The sequence below is a fragment of the Maniola jurtina genome, chromosome 28, assembly GCF_905333055.1.
Source record: "Maniola jurtina chromosome 28, ilManJurt1.1, whole genome shotgun sequence".
NCBI classification, from domain to species: Eukaryota; Metazoa; Arthropoda; class Insecta; order Lepidoptera; family Nymphalidae; genus Maniola; species Maniola jurtina.
In genome coordinates this window covers 5,344,786-5,366,369 of record NC_060056.1, presented here as the reverse complement: position 1 = coordinate 5,366,369, position 21,584 = coordinate 5,344,786, and the positions used below count along the sequence as shown (strand labels likewise).

The 21,584-nt window shown below is 35.8% G+C and overlaps 3 protein-coding genes across 3 annotated transcripts in view; 1 reads left to right on the top strand and 2 right to left on the bottom strand.

The window, feature by feature from the left end:
• Positions 1-5,550: 5,550 nt before the first annotated feature.
• LOC123879391 lies at positions 5,551-6,886 on the bottom strand. The gene is made up of 2 exons (XM_045927052.1): positions 6,846-6,886; positions 5,551-6,170 (listed from the first exon to the last, which is right to left on the bottom strand). Exons 1-2 carry the CDS (start codon positions 6,876-6,878, stop codon positions 5,691-5,693), a joined length of 513 nt encoding a protein of 170 aa, XP_045783008.1. The 5' UTR covers positions 6,879-6,886; the 3' UTR covers positions 5,551-5,690.
• Positions 6,887-12,557: 5,671 nt separating this feature from the next.
• On the bottom strand, positions 12,558-14,534 carry LOC123879390. The gene is made up of 2 exons (XM_045927051.1): positions 14,470-14,534; positions 12,558-13,127 (listed from the first exon to the last, which is right to left on the bottom strand). The coding sequence occupies exons 1-2, from the start codon at positions 14,500-14,502 to the stop codon at positions 12,648-12,650; spliced, it is 513 nt and encodes a 170-aa protein (XP_045783007.1). The 5' UTR covers positions 14,503-14,534; the 3' UTR covers positions 12,558-12,647.
• Positions 14,535-21,183: 6,649 nt separating this feature from the next.
• The window catches only part of LOC123879388, a 29,293-nt gene continuing 28,892 nt past the window's right edge, over positions 21,184-21,584 (top strand). The window contains exon 1 of the mRNA XM_045927049.1: positions 21,184-21,400. The gene's annotated coding sequence lies outside the window, so the exon portion shown is untranslated. The remainder of the gene's footprint in view (positions 21,401-21,584) is intronic.

The following is a 21,584-nucleotide window of genomic DNA, read 5'->3' as shown; positions in this document are numbered from 1 at the left end:
TGGAACAAGTAAAATCTATTTTTACATCTTTTTAGGGTTCCTTACCTCAAAAGCAAAAACGGAACCCTTATAAGAATACCTTGTTGTCTGTTCGTCTGTCGTGTCTGTCAAGAAAACTTATAGGGTTACTACCCGTTGACCTAGAATCATGAAATTTGGCATCTAGGTAGATTTTATAGCACAAGTAAAGGAATAAATCTGGAAACCGTGAATTTGTGGGTACATAACAAAAAAATAATTAAAATGTGTTCATGAAAAAATAATTAGTATTTTCCAGTTTCAAAGTGAGATAAAGGTAACAAGTGGAGTATCATATGAAAGAGTTAACCTGTACATTCTAAAACAGATTTTTAACCCCCGACCCAAAAAGAGGGGTGTTATAAGTTTGACGTGTGTATCTGTGTATCTGTGTGTCTGTGTATCTGTGTATCTGTCTGTGGCACCATAGCGCCTAAACTAATGAACCGATTTTAATTTAGTTTTTTTTTGTTTGAAAGGTGGCTTGATCGAAAGTGTTCTTAGCTATAATCCAAGAAAATCGGTTCAGCCGTTTGAAAGTTATCAGCTCTTTTCTAGTTACTGTAAACCTTCACTTGTCGGGGGTGTTTTTAAATTTTTAATTTACACTTGTTATTAATTTTAATGTATAATATGACAAATGTTTAAGTTTTATTGTAATATTTTCAATTAAAAAAAATTATTAATTATATGACAATATGTCGGAAAAAATGCCCGACTACAGAAACCTCGGTGCGCGAGTCCGACTTGCACTTGGCTGGTTTTTTAGATTTTCTAATTGGAATAGTATTAGAAATCACGTCATGTAGGTGGCTCAATAGTTTAGGCGCTATGGTGGAACACTCATAAAACACAAACATACATAGGAACATACATACAAAGACTGCTAAAATCTTTGCCGTGGTCGGGTGAATATTAAGTAGGTATAGATACTTGCCACTGTTATCAGAAATATGGTAGCACTCTTCATTTTGACTCTTGTTACCTTACAATAACAAAATTTACTACTTCACAGACTTTTTATCCATAATTAGAGCAATATTCAATATATTACACATAATCTATTAAGTAGGTACATTGATTAAAATAATGATGCCTGCGACTTCGTTCGCGAGGATTTCGGTTTTTTTTTAATCGTTTTGATTTTTTTCGGATAAAAAGTAATGCAAGTTGTAAGAGGGACGAGTGGCCTAGTTGTGACAACGCAAGGGGTCTCTCCGTCACTTGCTCCATACAAACGTAGTTCTAATTTCATTTGAATGTTAAGCAACCAAAGACCATGAAATTTTGCAGACGTAGTCTAGAAAATGATATCTATGCCTGTGGTTTTCCAGATTTCTGTTAAAATATTCGGTTTCAAAGTTACGCGGTCTTAAAAATTCACATAGAAATCTTAGAGCCCCTGTAATTTTAAAACTACTTACATACTTTTTAGAAAAATCTAAAACACCACAGGCACAGATATTAGTTTCTACAATATGTCTGCAAAATTTCATGGACTTTGGTTACTTAATATTCAAATGAAATTGGAACTACGATTGTATGGAGTAAGTGACGGAGAGAGTCCTGTAATTAAGCAAGGTTGTTATAGCATTAATCCTATAAGGGTTCCGTTTTACCTTTTTAGGTATGGAAGCCTAAAAATCCCGTGGGAACTCTTTGATTTTCCGGGATAAAAGTAACCTATGCTGTTCCGTCTCCGAAATGCAAGCTGATAGATTGGTAAGGAGTAAGGCCTAACTTCCGTCAAAATCGATTAAACGGATAGACTCTGACACAGTAACAGACAGACAGACAGACATACTTTCTAGATTTATAATATTAGTTTGGAAATATGGATATCATAATAAGATAAAGTCATTAAGTAATAAAAAAAATGTCAGCATGGTTATATTACACTTATAAATGTTAAAGTGCACAATAAAATATTACTTACTTACTTTATATTATACGCTCATATACTAAAATCTAGATTATAAATTCAAAAAGAGCACGTGTATCTATTCCTTTGTAAAAAAAATTAGTACACTTAACGTTGCATTTTTTTCCTGCTATAAAACTCCATTAGCTTTTTCTAAGCCCTAATACACACGAGCGTTAAAAAATCGTTGCGTTTAAACCCGGCGTTGCGCTTACAACAGTGCGCGATAAAAAAGCGTTGACGAGTGAACAGATACTTGGGAATGCATTTGTTCTATTTGAACGCTTTTTTAACGAACGTTACAAAACAAAAGCTCTCGTACGAATGAGGCCTTACAGTTTTGTCTTTAAACTTCAACGCTTTAATTTTATTTATAGTCCAGTCATTATAGTAAGTTCACCTCGGAATTCAAGATACCCAGCTGTAGGTCTGTAAATACTTGTATATTGACACCCTAAAAGTTGTCTCAAAACCTACATATCTACTATATGTAGGGTGTACGCAATTATTAAATTTTAAGGTCAAAGGTCACAAAAATCGTTTTTTTGCGCTTATAATAAATACAAATAGCAAAAACCCATAGGAAATAAGATATTTACAAAAAAAGCGCAAAAAACGATTTTTGTGACCTTTGACCTAGAAGTTTAATAGTCGATTTTTTGCGCTTATAATAAATAATACAAATAGCAAAAACCCATAGGGAATGAGATATTTACAAAAAAAAACCAATATACAAGTATTAACAGGCTTACAGCTGGGTATCTCGAATTCCGAGATTCTTATCTAATTTAATCATAAATGACTGGCCTATTAATACTTGCTGAACAAAGTTAAATAAAACAAATCAACTTATAAAATGCAATTTAATTTATTAATTTTAGTAAATTTTTCGATGTAGACAAAATATTGTGTATTTTAAAATCAATAACAAGACAAAATTAAATGAAATGTAAGTATTTATTTATTTCATGTGCCACTAATGATATTATTATTATGTCAATGCTCAAATAAAATAATAACAATTTATAACAGTAACAAAATGTAAAAAAAAAAGATTTTTTTGGTGCAAGATCCGAGTGTTGCCAGACCTTACTTATTTTCTAGAGTAGTGTTAGAGCGTTTGTGCACCCATTCATTATTCAATTAATCTTAGTTTTTGCAAAAATACGATTCAAAATGGCCGCCACACAAAACAAACGTACGCGTGTGCACTCATCAGGGGGCACGGCAGTGCCCCCGCCAAGACGAGCCAAACGGCGGCCGGGGCGCTACGTACCTTTTTCTCGAAGTGTTTCGCCGTATTTTTGACCCGTCATAACTTCGGTCTGGATGACGCTAGAAAGCTGAAATTTTCAGTATAAGGTGTCCTCAGCAAATTTACCAAATATACTAAGTATCAAATATCTAGCTTTTATGGTTACAGATTTATTGATACCTAAAATACGCCGTTTTCGTCCCTCACTGATGATCATCACTATTCATAGTCTGTAATTCTAGGGTACTTCCCGAAGTCCTAGAAAGCTGAAATTTGGTATGTAGACTAGAATATGCATACAAACTACAGGAAAATTGAGAAATTGGAATTCCCCCCCCCCTCTACGCCTCTTATGAGAAAAGCGAATCTGTAAATTCTGTCGCTAGAATGCTGATATTTTCAGGATAAGATGTCCTTGGCAGATTTATTAAACGCATTGAGTATCGATTATCTAGCTTTTATAGTTTCAGATTTATTGACAGTCAAAACTTCTAGTCTGTAATTCTAGGGTACTTCCCGAAGTCCTAGAAGACTGAAATTTGGTATGTAGACTAGAAATTGCATACAAACTACAGGAAAATTGAGAAATTGGAATTGCCCCCCCTCTACGCCTCTTATGAGAAAAGCAAATCTGTAAATTCTATCGCTAGAATGCTGATATTACTATTGATATGATATATTACGATAATATACTATTCCTACTTAATGCCAAATTTCAGTCCTAGTAGACTGAAATTTGGCATTAAGTAGGAATTTCAAGAATTATGAACAACAGATAAATTAAGAAATCGGGTCCCCCTTCATCCTCTCGTATATGAGATGCATATCTGTAAAATCTGTTGCTCGAATTCTAAAGTTTTCAGGATAAGATGTCCGTGGCAGATTTATCAAACGTACCAAGTATCTGTGTTTCCTGAAGTCCTAAAAGACTGAAATTTGGTATATCTGCTTCAAAATTGAGTTGCAAGATTCCACCCGAACAAACATATTTACATACGAGTACATTGCAAGTTGAATAAAAGCTTTTAAAAAAAGAGGTAACGATAGAGAGTGGGCCATGAAAATGATGTACCTACAAAAAATAGATCCAAAAAAATCTAGGGCACCTGCCAAAAAGAAATGAAATCCCACCAAAAACATTTCATGTAAAAAGGTAGGCCAAGACTCACAAGTTCATAATGTTTTCACTGTTAAAAAGTTATGAGATCTCTAATAGAGCCAAGCCCCTAGCTGAGCTTAAATTTGTGCTGGCCATGGGACCTATCCGAAGTCCAAAGTAATATAGCTCTTAAATGTTCTTGACTGTATCACATTTATAACAATAAATAACAAATCACTCTACTTACAAGCTCTGATTCTACAAACCCTATATCTTGGTAAAAAAAGTACGGCTTGGCCGTTTACAGTTCGTGGATTTTTTATCTGAAATGACATTTAAGCCCGGAATAGCTTCTGCGACCATCACGAAGTACAATACAAATTAGTAATTGTCGAACAAACTATTCCTTAAGGCCTTAAAATATGTTATGTCATGTAATAGTTTTACGAACATTAAACGGCCAAGCCGTCCTTTTTTTACCAAGATGTAGGGTTTGTAGAGTCAGAGCTTGTAAGTAGAGTGATTTGTTATTTATTGTTATAAATGTGATACAGTCAAGAACATTTAAGAGCTATATTACTTTGGACTTCGGATAGGTCCCATGGCCAGCACAAATTTAAGCTCAGCTAGGGGCTTGGCTCTATTAGAGATCTCATAACTTTTTAACAGTAAAACATTATGAACTTGTGAGTCTTGGCCTACCTTTTTACATGAAATGTTTTTGGTGGGATTCGTATTTTTACGTTTCGTATTTGATAGATTTTGACAAAAACTATTTTTTTTTTATTCACTATCCACATCACCACCATTTAGACCACATCATCACTTTCCATCAGGTGTAATTGTGGTCAAGCGCTTACCTATAGTGAATAAAAAAAAAATATGAATTGAATACGGTTACACCCTGTATATGCTAAAATGTATCACTACTCTAACCCAAACATTTTGTATCTCAGAAAATAAATAAGGTCGGACGATACTGGGATCCTGCTCATCAACACCCGCGTTCTTGTGAACAAACTATTCATTTGCTTAACAGGACTCTCTCCGTCACTTACTCCATCCAATCGTAGTTCCAATTTCATTTGAATATTAAGCAACCAAAGTCCATGAAATTTTGCACACATATTTTAGAAACTAATATCTGTGCCTGTGGTGTTTTAGATTTTTCTAAAAATATGTAGTTTCAAAATTACAGGAGCTCAAAGATTTGTATATGAATTTTTAAGACGTAACTTTGAAACCGAATATTTTAACAGAAATCTGGAAAACCACAGGCAAAGATAAGTTTCTAGAATATGTCTGCAAAATTTCATGGACTTTGGTTGCTTAATATTCAAATGAAATAGGAACTACGTTTGTATGGAGCGAGCGACGGAGAAACCCCTCTTAACGTTTTAGGCACTTTGGCATACAACGCCTTTAACTGCCACATCCACTAAATCGGCATTAGCAAAGTTGGCATTCACCTTCTCATTCAAATTCCGTTTAAGTTCGCCATTTTCAACTTTTCCCATTAATTTTGACCATTCAGCTTTTTTCACTGCAACAGCTTCGGTAATTGCAGTTGATACTCGTGCTAGATTTTCATTATCACCACTGTCGAGTGCGCTATTTATTTCATTTTTGAATTGATTGATAACTTCTCCTTTGTCATCCAACCAAGCACTAACTTCGCCCAAGGTCTCTTTGTCATTACCTTCAGCAGTAGCTATAGCATTGTCTGCATCTTGTTTAGCGCTAGCTATAAGCCCTGAATTCACATTCAGGATTGCGATAAGGGATTTTTGTACGGAGTCGTTGACTTTGATACTGCCTCCAGTTGTTGAATCCACAGCTGCGGCGGAAGTTCCCAGGAATAAGGCGAAGGACACAGTCTGGAACGAGACAAATTCAAAAATATCCATTTGTATCCATGCTTCTATTATATAATCCGGGTATCTTTAAAACAAGAGTGAATAGGCACCTTCTAGGTAAACGCGTCCCATCTTAGACCAAATCATCACTTTCCATCAGGTGTGATATGGTCAAGCGCTTGCCTATACTGAATAAAAAAAAAATAGGTGCGATAGTTTGTCTGTGTGTATATTTGCGTACTTAGGTACTAATAGGTCTATCTATCTGTTTTTCCTTTTTGTGGTTTCATATACCTAATCACTACGTAGATGATTTTGTCTGGTGGGAGGCTTCGGCCGTGGCTAGTTACCACCCTACTGGCAAAGCCATGCCGCCAAGCGATTTAGCGTAGCTGAAATATTTAAATGCATATAACTTTTTTGTTATTTGATCGATTTAATTAATTTTTTCAGTTTACGTCATTATTTTTATCCTAGTTTATAATAAAGTAATAAAAAAATTAGAGTAAAATACCCTATTAAGCATTCCTATACGATGCCGTGTAGAATCCAAAAGGGTATGGGTTTAATGAAAACTATCATATCCCTTCCGGGTTAGCCCGCTTCCATCTTAGACTGCATCATCACTTACCACCAGGTGAGATTGCAGTCAAGGGCTAACTTGTATCTGAAATTAAAAATGTATATTTAACTTACCAGTGCCACCAGGAAGACGGTTGCGCTCTTCATTTTGACAGTTGCAGTCTCACTGAACAATTATATTACTGATTACTGCACAGACTTTTTATACTTAGGACAATGCATTGAAGTTGTTTGCACCAAAGCCCGTATTATCATCATTTAAGAGGGGTCTCTCCGTCACTCGCTTCATACAAACGTAGTTCCAATTTCATTTGAATATTAAGAAACCAAAGTGCATGAAATTTTGCAGACATATTCTAGAAACTAATATCTATGTCTGTGGTTTTCAAGATTTCTGTTATTCGGTTTCAAAGTTACGCGGTCTTAAAAATTTACATACAAATCTTTGAGCCCCTGTAATTTTAAAACTACATATTTTTAGAAAAATCTAAAACACCACAGACACAGATACTAGTTTCTAGAATATGTCTGCAAAATTTCATGGACTTTGGTTGCTTAATATTCAAATGAAATTGGAACTACGATTGTATGAAGCGAGTGACGGAGAGAGCCCTGTTAAGTATCCAATTTTTTATGTCAATAACATAATGCATAATGTTAATAGTGTACAGTAAATATTATTTTCAGGGTTGATACATATTTTTATTTTGAATATCTTTTTTGTTAGGGTTTCGTACCTGAAATGGAAAAACGGAACCCTTATAGGATCACTTTGTTGTCCGTCTGTCTGTCCGTGTGTCCGTCTGTCGTGTCAGTCAAGAAAATCTATAGTGTACTTCCCGTTGACCTAGAATCATGTGGCAGGTAGGTAGGTCTTATAGCACAAGTAAAGGAAAACATCCGAAAGCCAACCTGCCAAATTTCACGATTCTTGGTCAACGGGAAGTACCCTTGGTAAGTTTTCTTGACAGACACGACGGACGGACAGACAGACCGACAGACAACAAAGTGATCCTATAAGGGTTCCGTTTTTCCTTTTGAGGTACGGAACCCTAAAAAATATGTTTTTTTTTATCATTCTAAATAGAGCTTTTCTATACACTTAGCTTACAACAACAACAACTCTAACAAGGTATTATTATTCCAATGTCGAGTACATCTTGATTCTTTATCTGAGCAGAGATAAGAATGGAAAATTATACTGCACAATTGACATAACTCTTTTTTAAGCCTTGTTTATTTAGAAATTACTTACATAAATATTACCTGTCTCCATGATACTATTTTTGCAGTGTTTAACTTTTACAAGATAAGGTTTTTGTGGTCGTTTTAGGGTTTCACACAACTCAAAAACTCAAAATCATTTATTCAAAGTAGCTCGGTAGCCCAACGGTTGAGGAGCGGACTGAATTCCGAAAGGTCGGCGATTCAAACCCCACCCGTTGCACTATTGTCGTACCCACTTCTGGCACAAGCTTTACGCTTAATTTGAGGGGAAAGGGGAGTATTAGTCATGATTAGCATGGCTAATATTCTCATTGAAAAAAAAAGTAGGTACTATATTGTACACCTTTTGATGGTCAGAATTGTAGATTTGTAAGATGATATAGTTATATAGTGGTGATAATTAATTATGTAAACTTAAAACTAAAGCTTGGACAGGCCTATGTCCAGCAGTGGACGCATACAGGCTGATGGATGGATGGATGGAAAACTAAAGCTTGGACAGGCCTATGTCCAGCAGTGGACGCATACAGGCTGATGGATGGATGGATGGAAAACTAAAGCTTGGACAGGCCTATGTCCAGCAGTGGACGCATACAGGCTGATGGATGGATGGATGGAAAACTAAAGCTTGGACAGGCCTATGTCCAGCAGTGGACGCATACAGGCTGATGGATGGATGGATGGAAAACTAAAGCTTGGACAGGCCTATGTCCAGCAGTGGACGCATACAGGCTGATGGATGGATGGATGGAAAACTAAAGCTTGGACAGGCCTATGTCCAGCAGTGGACGCATACAGGCTGATGGATGGATGGATGGAAAACTAAAGCTTGGACAGGCCTATGTCCAGCAGTGGACGCATACAGGCTGATGGATGGATGGATGGAAAACTAAAGCTTGGACAGGCCTATGTCCAGCAGTGGACGCATACAGGCTGATGGATGGATGGATGGAAAACTAAAGCTTGGACAGGCCTATGTCCAGCAGTGGACGCATACAGGCTGATGGATGGATGGATGGAAAACTAAAGCTTGGACAGGCCTATGTCCAGCAGTGGACGCATACAGGCTGATGGATGGATGGATGGAAAACTAAAGCTTGGAGGGTTCCAAACGCACCCAGGTCTGAGAAGAGCCCACAACAAACAGACGGGTATTCTTTTTGAGATTTGTGTATCTCAAAAAATTTTCAAAAGAAAAATAAAACCGACTTCAAAACCAAAAACACTAAAAAGTAGAAAATGATGAAACTTAAGTTTCAGTTAAAACGGGACAGATTTATGCCAGCGGTATAACGCTGTCTCGTTCTAACAGTGTCTTAAGACGGAGCAAACTCTAAGTGCACTCTATAGATCTCAGCCTTAAAGAGGGTTTCGAGTTAACGGGGATCAAGTTAAAGAGGTTCCACTGTATTTATTTATTTAATTTTTTGCTTCTGATACCACTTCTTTAAGTTTTTCATCTATCACACCGGCATTAGCAAAGATGGTGTTCACTTTCTCGTTCAAATCTTGCTTAACTTTGTCATTTCGAAGATTTCCGCTTAACTCGGCCCATTGGGTTTTATGTGCTCCAGCAGCTGCGGTAACTTCAGCTGAGATTGGTTTGAGAGCTTCAATAGAACCATCATTTAACAGGTTGTTAATTTCCTTGTGCAATTTAACGGTGAGTTCTAGTTTATTCTTCAACCAGTGGCTAACTCGGGTTAAACTTTCTTTGAGACCACCTTCAGCTGTAAGCGAAGCATCGTCTGCAGTTTTCTTAGCGCTAGCTATAATCCCTTCATTGACAGTCAGTTTTTCATCAATTAATTGTTTTACAGATTCTTTTACTTGAACAGCAGCGGAGGAAGACTCCAGGAATAAGGTGGTGAACACAGTCTGAAAAAAGTCCAATTCAAAAATTTCCGAAAATCAAAGAGTTCCCACAGACTTTCTAAAAAACCTTTAAAGACGAAGTCGTATGCATTATTATACTTTGTAACCCGACTGCGGCAAAGCTAAACGGAAGGGTTATGATTTTAGCAGTCTATGTATGTATGTATGTGGGTGTGTATGTTTGTATCCAGATTGTGTGTTCCACCGTAGTGCCTAAACTACTGGGCCGATTTTGATGCATGAGGTGTCAATCGATTCGTCGTAAAAGTCCGGGTGACATAGGCTACATTTGATACGAAAAAAATTGACCTAACGGATGTTACATGAAAAAAGTGGGGGTCTCCAAAAATTTTTTTTGCATTGTATCGAGTGAGGTGTCAAATGAAAGAGGAGAAAATTCTGAGTTCATAAATATAAATGCACTACAACATTTAAATATACCAAGCGACAGAAAAACAATTTTACTCTAATATTTCAGCGTTTATTAAGACAATCGCAGTCGGGTTTTAGTTTTCAACTTTAATAATAAAAAGTTCATAACTTACCAGTGCCACCAGGCAGACGGTTGCGCTCTTCATGTTGAGTGTTGAAGTCACTCAGTTGAAGTCACTCTCAATAATAATACAACTGATTACCGCACCGGATTTTTATAGGTTCTTAGAACAGTGCATTGAAGTCATTGGCATTAAGCCAAATTATTATTTAATCATTAATATGTATGCCAATAACATACCTAATGCATGATGTAATAAATAGTGCACAAAAAATATTATATTCCGGGTTGATACATAATATTTTTAACAGGGCTCTCTCCGTCATTTACTCCATACAATCGTAGCCCCAATTTTAATGAAATGCAGACATATTCTAATCTAGAAACTAATATCTGTGCCTGTGGTGTTTTAGATTTTTCTAAAAATATGTAGTTTTAAAATTACAGGGGCTATGTGAATTTTTAAGACCGCGTAACTATGAAACCGAATATTTTAACGGAAATCTGGAAAACCACAGACACAGATATTAGTTCCTGGAACGTTTCTACAAAATTCCATTGAGTATGATTGGTTAGTATTCCAATGAGAGACGAACTACGTTTGTATGGAGCGAGTGACGAAGAGACCCCTCTTAAAGGCCATTTGTACACAGTGACTTTTTAGTTGTCTTACAAAAGCAAACTAGTTAATGCACCCAATGTCTACTATTCAGTCATCGTCATCATCATCATCATGATCATTTTAGGGTTCCGTACCTTAAAAGAAAAGGGGAACCTTTATAGTATCACTTTGTTGTCTGTCTGTTCGTCTGTCTGTCTGTCTGTTCGTTGTGACTGTCCTCTACAAATAAAGTTAGTTTTGCGATTCGTTAACCAAAGTGATTCTTAACGTTTTATTTCTTCTGTAGTACGGAACCCTCGGTGTGCGAGTCTGACTCGCACTTGGCGGTTTTCTCGTGTAAATTGTAGCTTACATAATATGTGTGATGCCATTCATCATCATTATTATCATCATCATGATAATTTTTTGCGAAGAAATTCTAGATTATATCACCCGGACTATAATAACGAATCGATTGACAGCTGTCAAAATTGGCTCAGTAGTTTGGGTGCTATGGTGCAACACACACAGATACATACATACATAGACTGTTAAACCTTTTTTTGGCTTTGCCGTATTCGGGTAAAAAATTGCCCATGAGCGTTTGCTTTAAAGGTGGGAACTTGACAGTTGGGCTAGTTAGTAAATGAAGGCCTGAGTGGAAAATTTGGCGAATTGGAAATTGTACGCGGACGAAGTCACGGGCAACTTCTAGTTTTGAATAAAAGGAATAAAAACCTACTTGATTTATTGTTTAATTAATTATATTAAGTAATCCTACAAAGGTTAATTTAGTAAGTTATGCATATAAGAAAAAAAATTGCATAATTTAATTAAGTCGGTAGGTTTTATCTTTTTTTGAAGATCTGCCTGACGTATTGGTGATTGCTACGCTGTGTGGGAGTCTTATTAGTGGGAGGTCTTGAGTTCGATGGTATGGAACCAATCTGTACCTTAAAAGGAAAAACGGAACCCTTATAGAATCACTTTGTTGTGTGTCTGTCTGTCGGTCCGTCCGTCGTGTCTGTCAAGAAAACCTATAGGGTACTTCCCGTTGACCTAGAATCATAAAATTTGCAAGTAAAGGAATAAATCCGAAAACCATGAATTTGTGGTTGCATCATTAAAAAAAATTAAAATGTGTTTCAATATTCAAAGTAAGATAATTATACCAAGTGGGGTATCATATGAAAGGGCTTTACCTGTACATATTCTAAAACAGATTTTTATTTATTTTTATGCATAATAGTTTTTAATTTAAGGTGCAAAATGTTGGAAAAAATACCCGAGTACCCTCCGTGCGCGAGTCTGACTCGCACTTGGCCGTTTTTTATTTTTTTCAAACAGAATGTAGGTACAATTCAAAAAGTCTGCAGTGCTATGAGTGTAACAAACACTAGCGATAGTTGGCCTTAGCTTCACAGCTTTTATACAAGCTTAATGAATAAAGTTAAAACTAATTAACTTTTGGAATGTAATTTATTTATTTTAGTAATTTTTTTATTGTAAATAGATATTTAAAATGTAATGAAATAATATTTATAACAATTAAACTTTAACAATTCATAACAGTAACAATGTTAAAACAAAATTATATCAAAGTACTTAATAAGACGTAAAGTACCTACTGAAAAATAATATATAATCTTGGTTAAGTTACTAAACTTGGTAGTTAACTTGGTTAAGGGTTTCCATAGTCATTATTTATTTACTCCATTTCTTACTTCGCAGAGCACGATACTCCTTTAAGTGCTGCATCTATTACATCCGAGTTAGCAAAGATGATATTCGCTCTCTTGTTCAATTCTTCCTTGACTTCGCCATTTGGAAGACTTTCTCTCAATGGTGGCCATTGGGCTTTTATTGCTGCTAAAGATACGGATAGCTGAGTTGAGACTATCTCGAGAGCCACACTAGAACCACTGTTCAAAGCGACATTCATCTCAAAGTGCAATACTTGGACTACTTCTAATGCTAACTTCAACCAAACACTAACTTGGATTAAACTTTTTTTGGCTTTTCCTTTAGCTGTAAGGATATTTTCGTCTACATATTCTATAGCGTCGGTTGCAAGCCTTTCATTCAATGACACAGCTTTATCAAGGAATCGTTTTACGGATTCGTTAACTTGGACCGCTTCCCTTGTTGTTGAGTCCACAGCAGCGGTAGAAGATTCCAGGAATAGGGTGAAGGACACAGTCTGGAACAAGACAAATCCAAAAATATCCATCTATATCCATAGTAACAAATTATGCGATAGTGTGTCTATCTTTTCACGGTCCATCCGCTAAACTGATTTTGACGAAATGTACAGAGATAGTTCGCATCCCGGGGAAGGACATAAATTATTTTTTTACCCGGAAAATTAAAGAGTACCCATGGAATTTTCAAAAAACTTAAATCCGTCACCCGGGTCACAGATGAAAATCAGCGTCTTGCATTTTATGCACGTTGAAGCACATGATGCAAAGCATCATGCTGTCAGCTGTACACCCATTTGGGGTGGTGTCACAGATGAAAATGTTACATTATAGTATGCTTTGTTTTTATCTGTGACACACAACAAATAAAATGCATTTTCTTTCTTCTTTTCAAATGCATCTGACAGAAGTCACGGGCAAGTATTTGATACATAGATAGCTTGCATCCCGAAGCTGAATAGATAGACTACTTTTTATCCCGGACGCTCAAAGTGTTCCCACGGGGGTTTCATAGAAATAATCCATACTTAATATGATAATTGCGAAAGTGTGTCTGTTTGTCTGTCTGTCTGACTGCTAGATTTTTACGGCCCAACAGTTTAACTGATTTTGGTGTTAGCTTACATTTCAGGGACGTTATGTCCGTCCTCGAAATTTTACTTTTTATCCTGGAAAATTAAACAGTTCCCACGGGATACTGTTTAACCGATTTAAATTGGTACAGTGGTAACTTGCGTGCCGGAAATTGACATAGGCAACTTTTGATCCCGGAAAAGCCAAGAATTCCCACGGGATTTTTCAAAAACCTAAACCCACGGGGACGAAGTCGCGGGAATCATCAAGTTCGTAAATCTATACTAATAAATAAAATTGGAGTGTCTGTCTGTAATTTCGAAATAACTACCGCATATTAAGGTCATATGGTTATTTGTACGATACCATCCCTGAATCACACGTTTTTAAAATTTTTGTCTGTCTGTCTGTCTGTCTGTCTATCTGTCTGTCTGTCTGTTTGAAAAGGCTAATCTTCGGAACGGCTGAACCGATTTTAACGGGATTTTCACATACAAGTAGAGGATTGACCAGGGTGTAACGTAGGCTACTTTTTTAACCGACTTTCAAGAAGGGAGTTGTGGGTTTCTACCTATGTGCACCGAAATCTCCGAAATTTCTGAACTGATTTGCGTCATTTCTTTTTTAATCGATAGAAGAACTTTGCGACATTGTTTCATAAAAAAATTGGATTCCAACTCCTCAATCCTGATGCTGTAGGGGATCTAACCAATCCACGCGGGCGAAGCTGCGGGCATCAGCTATATTTAATAAAATTTGATTGTTTACCAGTGCCACCAGGAAGACGGTTGCGCTCTTCATGTTGAGGGTTGAAGTCACTCAGTTGAAGTCACTCTCAACAATGATACTACTGATTACCACTCTATCATTTTATACTTAGAAAATGCATTGAGTTCATTTGCACTAAAGTCATATTATCATTTTACTACTTAATTTTTTATGTCGATATCATAATGCATAATGTTAATAGTGCACTAAAAATTATATAATAATTTATTTTCGGGTTGATAAATACTATATTTTTTAAAGGTTTTAGACACGGTGACTTTATATTCACGATTTTCGGATTTTTCTCTTCATTTGTTCTATAAGACCTATCCCACCTGCCAAATTTCATGATTCTTGGACTATGCCTCTCTTTCAAACTAATTATCCTTCCTATTTGCATTGTTGAAATAAGGATAGTTTCTTTATCCTTTTGTTTCCTAGAAAAGATGAGCTACTTGCAAGACGGGCGTTCTGGATAGTTCTGGCACGTGGTGGTAGTGAAGAGTTTCTGTTATTTTCACAAATTTTAAGTGTGACAAGCACAGTGATGTTTCAGCATTCCAACGTACAAAAAACTAGCAGTTTAACTAGCAGCATGATAATCTTCAAAATTATTTTGAATTAAACTAATCTACTGAAATTTGCACCTTGACATGAAAAAACGATTATATTACCAGAATTACGAAACAAAGAGTAATGTATTATACCTCATTTGAATTGGCATTAAATCAGCAAGTTTTTCTAATACAGGGTCATTTTTCCGTAGTACATTTTTTTTTCACAGTGCGCTTTTAAAGTGACACTTAATTTTTGGTAACGCTTTAAAAGTTTTGGAAAAAAATTAATTGCTCTTCTAATTTGGCAGCCAGAGCCTCAATAGAAGGTTTGTAGTGCTGATACATTATCTAGTAATGACACAACATCGTTTGTTTTATTGTTTTTTATCACATTTTTTTTTAATTAGTGTAATTGTAACAGAATTTGGTATTTTGTTAAAAAACCCAAAAATATTCATAACTTTTAGGGCAATTTAAATATGGCCATGCTGTAGAATTTTTTTTTGCTGGAAATGACCTCCTCTATCTCCCTATTGCGTTTGATCCACGACTTTTTGACCACCCTGTATATCCTTTGGCTTTTGTATATATCTTTTTTGTGACAGGGCGTGAGAGTAAGTTGTATAACAATAATCTGATACTTATAATAAAACTGTAACTGGACGATTTCTGTGCATTAAATATATTTAGCAAAATTTATTGGAGTAAACATGTAGACACCAAAATATGTTTTTGGAATTTTTGTCTGTCTGTCTATATGTGCGCGCATCACGCGAAAATTACTCAACGGATTTAATAATAATAATAATAATAATAAAAACCTTTTATTCAGCCAAATTTACAAATACAGACAGGTAGGGTGTCGTAGTCCCTGGAGAACCAAGGAGCCGACCAGTGTCCATGCTCCCTGGTCCCCCAAGACCCAGGCACCCACTTCTTAATACTAGCTTAATGTCTATCTTGGCCGAACGGGGCGCTGCCTCAGCTTATTGCTGCAGTCGGTCGACTGCAGCGCTGATTTTCGGGCATGGCCCCCAAGTGAATATCACGGGCCGATCGGGAGCGCGAACATACCGTGCCTCTTTTATATTGACATATGCCAAGTCACTTGGTGCTCTTTTGGTAGTAAATTGTTGTTAAATCTATTGAATATTATACATTTATATCTAATATGTCTACTTAACTATCTATTTTAACTATCTACATATATAATAAAATTATCCACTATCTATTTATAAGTCGCTAGGCGTTGTCCTGTAAAATTTGAAAAAAAAAAAAAATTAGAAAAAAAATTAAAAATTAATTAATTAAAATTTAGATGAGGTACAGTGGTAGCTGATACTTCGGGTAGGTACCATATAGGGTAGTTTTTATCCCGAAAAAAATAGGGATTCTTCGGAATACGGGATAATTTTTTTATCGGTTATACTCCATAACTGTCAGGTAGATACAATATAAGTTTGGTGAAGATTTAATTAACTGTTTCGGAAATAGAGGATGGAACTCCTCAACGGGTTACAGAAACTTGCGAAAAATAGCTTGGTAAATAATAAACTGTTATCCATATAGGTTGTATACGCCTTAATTTCTCAGTGCAATTCAACACGGGTTTCATTGTATCCAGAACATTCTACTGCAATAACTCTTTTTAAGCTTCGATTATTTAGAAATTATTTCCCATTCCACAAATTCTGAGTTCCGGGATAAAAATAAACCTATGTTTATAAGCTTTATCATTAACATGTGTGAAATTAGCAAATAATTAATCTTTTTCTTTTCTCTTCTTTTCCACTCCGTAGGGGGGTGATGTAGAGGCATGCAGCCTCTTTTAAGACTGGCAGCTGCGAAGAAAGCAACACACTTTGCAACTGTCACTTAGAACACGATTTGGATACGGAACGATTCAAATCTCCTGCGGGCCTGGGCAAACCCCGGGCACGGAATTCACCTCAGAGACACCAAGACCGAAACACCTCGGTCACGCATCGAGCTCCGGCCCTCGTTTTATACCACAGTTTTGATGTGACAACGTCTTATAATTCGATAGAGCCGGCTGCACGCACGAAAAAACATGACTCATGCGACGTTACCTCCCTCTGAGGCGTTCCATGAAAGGCTTGAAGTGCAAGCGAGAGCGCGGAACGAGCGACAAAGAAGCACAATCGGCCTTTGTTGTCACGTTCAACTATCGTCAGTAAACCGACTTTACAGACAACCAATTTTTTATTATAATTACAGCCATATTGTAAAAGTATACACACCAAGATACGTACAAATACCAAGATAAGAATGGATCATAATTCTATTGCAATAACTCTTTTAAGCTTCGATTATATAGAAATTATTTCCATTCCATTAATAATTATATTATCTCCATAATATTATTTTTATAACTTTTACAAGATAAGAAGAATTTTGTGGAGTTTTCTTAGACTGCATGTCATTGCAATTTAGATTTTCAGAAAAGGGTTGCCTTCGGGAAGGTTTTAGAAATAGAAAGATTTTCTATTTAGATAAACTTTTAAATTCCTCTGTGCGCAATTTAAAAATTAGAGTGCGTTTTGCCAGTGATGATGTAATATTATAGATCCAAAACATGGTCGCTACTCTCTAACTATAACAGGCCTCATAAAAATACTCAGCTGATTCTGAAGCGGTCAAATGGGCAACAATGAAAACCCGATAAATTCAACTTCAAAATATTTTTATTCAATTAGCCTTTTACAAGTACTTGTGAATCGTTAAGAGCATCTACCACTGGTTCGGAATGCCGAAAAGAACCAGCAAGAAACTCGGCAGTTGCTCTTTTCAAAGATTTGATATACAATATTATGCTATGTAAAAAAGTACTTAATTGAAGAATTGAGCGAGCTGCAGGTCAAATCCACACTCTTATCATTTACATAATCTTCGATTGTATAATATACTTTTCTCAGGAGCATAGTTTTAATAGATTTTTTTAAACTTGTGTAAAGGCAAGTCCAAAATTGATTGCCGTATTTTGTTATAAAAAGTTTAATTGAATAAATTAACTCGTAAATTGCAACAATATCGTTTATTTATTTTTCGTTGTAGTCCTTTAAAATGTAATTACCTAATAAAATGATTATAACAATTAAAAATTAACAATTCATAACAGTAACAAATGTAACAAAATTCTGAGTACTAAAATTTATTCGTTGAAATGCGTAAAGTACTGAAAAATAATAAAACAAAGAGTAGGCTTGTGCTAACGCAGACGTTCGATTTTATCCGTTAGATGATGAAAAGCGGTGGCCAAATATACGCCGATTCAACGCACAGTCGCCTTCTATAGCAAGTCTTCACTGTGGTTCACTCGTCCGATAAAGAATCGGATCCAATCGGCGAGAGTTGCTCTTTAATCGATGTTTGTAAAGTCATTTTTTTGTGCGACGATGTCAGAATGTATTATATAATAAATCATATGTTCTATGCTTGCTGACTTTGGTAAAATTAAATTATTTCATTAAAGTTGCTTCCGCTCTTAAACGTATCAGTCTGTTGTGCATGCATGCCCCTCCCAGCCGAAGAAACTAAAACACATACTAACTATTATGTGCTTATGTGCTAACTATTGTGTGTATCTTACCTACGTGCTTGTGAACAAACTATTTATTTGATTGATTTTTTACTTCGTATAGCACGCCTTTAAGTGTAAAATCTATTACATAAGCATTAGCAAAGATGGTTGTCAGTTTCTCGTTCAAATTCTGCTTGACTTCACCATTTGGAAGAGGTTCATATAATTCTGACCATTCGACTTTTTTTAATGCAATAGCTACAGAAATATCAGCTGAGACTTTTTCGAGTTCTTCAACAGTGCCATTATCCAACACGTTATTCATTTCATCGTGCAAATTTTTGACAAGTTTTAGTGAAGTCTTCAACCAAATAATTATTTTGGTTAAACATTCTTCTCCGACTTCAGTTGTAAGCAAAGCGTCGACTGCATATTTTTTAGTGCTAGCTATAAGCATTTCATTCGATGTTAGTTTTTCATCAAGGAATTGTTTTACAGCTTCATTAACTTTTATGGTCTCTTTACGTGTTGTTGAATCCACAGCAGCGGTGGAAGATTCCAGGAAAAAGGCGGTGGACAAAGTCTGGAACAAAAAAATTTTTTTTTAATTAATAGATTATCGCTTGACTGTAATCAGAACTACTGTCCAAGTGATAATGCAGCCTAAGATGGCTAAAACAATTCAAAAATATCCATCTATTTCCATAATAATTTTCTAATGCCGAAAGTGTTTCTAGTTTTTCACGGCCACGTTAAAAATTAAACTGATTTCGACGAAAAGTACAGAGATACTTTGTATCCCGGCGAAGAACACAGGCTAACTTTTGTCCCAGAAAGTTAAAGAGTTCCCACGGGATTTAAAAACACTTTAATCCATATGACAGAAATCGCGGGCGATTTTTGGTACAGTGATAGCTTGCATGCCGGAGACGGATATAGGCTACTTTTTATCCCGGAAAATCAAAAAGTCCCCACATTAACAATAATAACTGTAACATCAGCTGTATATACACACTCACACCCACATATCCTACATATCATACATATCGCGGTATCCTATTCCTCTGTTCACTCACCGAATCAGTAGAACCAATCTAGGTCGTCATTCGTTAATACCAAGGTTTAGTAGTACATATAAGGAATTTTTGGACAAGGACATTACCACGGATCTGTTTTGCGATAACCTGGCTAAATTTAAAGCCAAGTTGTTCAAATCATTCGATTCCTCAATAGGATAACGATAATTAGTGTCAGTCCCTAGCCGTAAGTATATTGTATTTTAGATGATTTAGATAATTTAGCTTAGTTTAACTTAACTTTACTTTAATTTAATTTCCATCTTATTATATTCTTTTAAAATTCATAACTTAGGTATTTTTTCATATTCCTTAGGTTAGCAATTATATTATATTTTATATTTTACTGTACGACTTATGTTTATGTTAATGTATGCTGTGACTGCCCGTAAGTGGAGTTGCATAAGAGCCCTAGAATTTAAGGAACAACATGTATTTAATCTAAATGTGTAACTCTGTGGGCGGTACATAAATAAATAAATAAATAAATAAATAAATAAATACATATCCAAATAAATGAATTTGATTTGATTTGATTTAATAAAATTAAATCCATACTTCCATACTAATATTATAAATGCGAAAGTGTGTCTGTCTGTCTGTCTGCTACCTTTTCACGGCCCAACAGTCTAACCGATTCTAACGAAATTTGGTACAGGTTTGGCTTTTATCCCGGGGACGGACATAGGCTACTTATCCCGGAAAATCAAACAGTTCCCACGGGATCTTTAAAAACCTAAATCCACGTGGACGAAGTCGCGGGCATCCTCTAGTATTTAATAAAAGTTCATAACTTACCAGTGCCACCAGGAAGACGGTTGCGCTCTTCATGTTGACAGTTGAAGTCACTCAGTTGAAGTCACTCTCAATAATGCTGCTACTGATGACCGCAACGACTTTTTATACTTAGAACAATGCACTGAGTTCATTGGCACAAAAGCCCTAATATAATTTGAATACTGAATTTTTTTATGTCAATAACAACGCACAATGTTAATAGTATTTACAGAGTTGGTATCACATATTAGGCTTTTTATAATAAATAAAATAAATAGAAATTAAAATAGGCTTTATTGCAGTATTAAGTAGTAGGTAGGTACAGGTTTTTCTTAATGCTACGTAAATAATTAATTAGATAAGTAATTACTTAAAATAATTACAGTAAAGATTATCAACATGTAAGGTTTTAGTTTTTAACCGACTTCAAAAAAGGAGGAGATTCTCAATTCGTCGGGATCTTTTTTTTTAATGTATGTTCCCCGATTAGGTACTCAAAGACGGATTTGGCTGAAATTCGGAATATAGATAGAAAATATCCTGGATGAGCACATAGGCTACTTTTTATCCCGGAAAACCAAAGAGTTCCCACAAAATTTCGAAAAACCTAAATTCACGCAGACGAAGTCGCGAGCATCAGCTAGTCCCATATAAAGGTGAAGATCTGATGAATATCTTCGGAGATGGAGAACAGAACTCCTCAATGGATAAGAGTAAATTGCTCGCGATCAGTGTAGGTACAATAACTGTAGGAAAAAGAAAATAGCTTACCTGTTTTTATTTCGTTTTTAGCATTTAAAACATAAAATTGTTCCTAGCGCACGCGTCTTTGATAGCAATCCGCCGGCAACTGGTTAGGAAGCGACGCTACACAAAACGATTCTTTTAGACTCTGTTGCACGGCTTGGCAACGTCGCGTTATTTTAATAAGTTTGTGATTCATTTAGTACCCCTGGTTCAATGATGACCACCGTACCCTAGTACAATGTTAAAATACACCGAGCGATAGAAAAACAATTTCACTATCGCTATAATTTCTATCGCTATCTATTGGCCGTTCGCGGGTAGTAGTCGGGGTTTAGCGCTGTTTAATTAAGCATCATTGTCGTCAAGCGCAAGTCTATTACTTTTTTCCATTATTTTTTACAGCATTTAATTAAAACA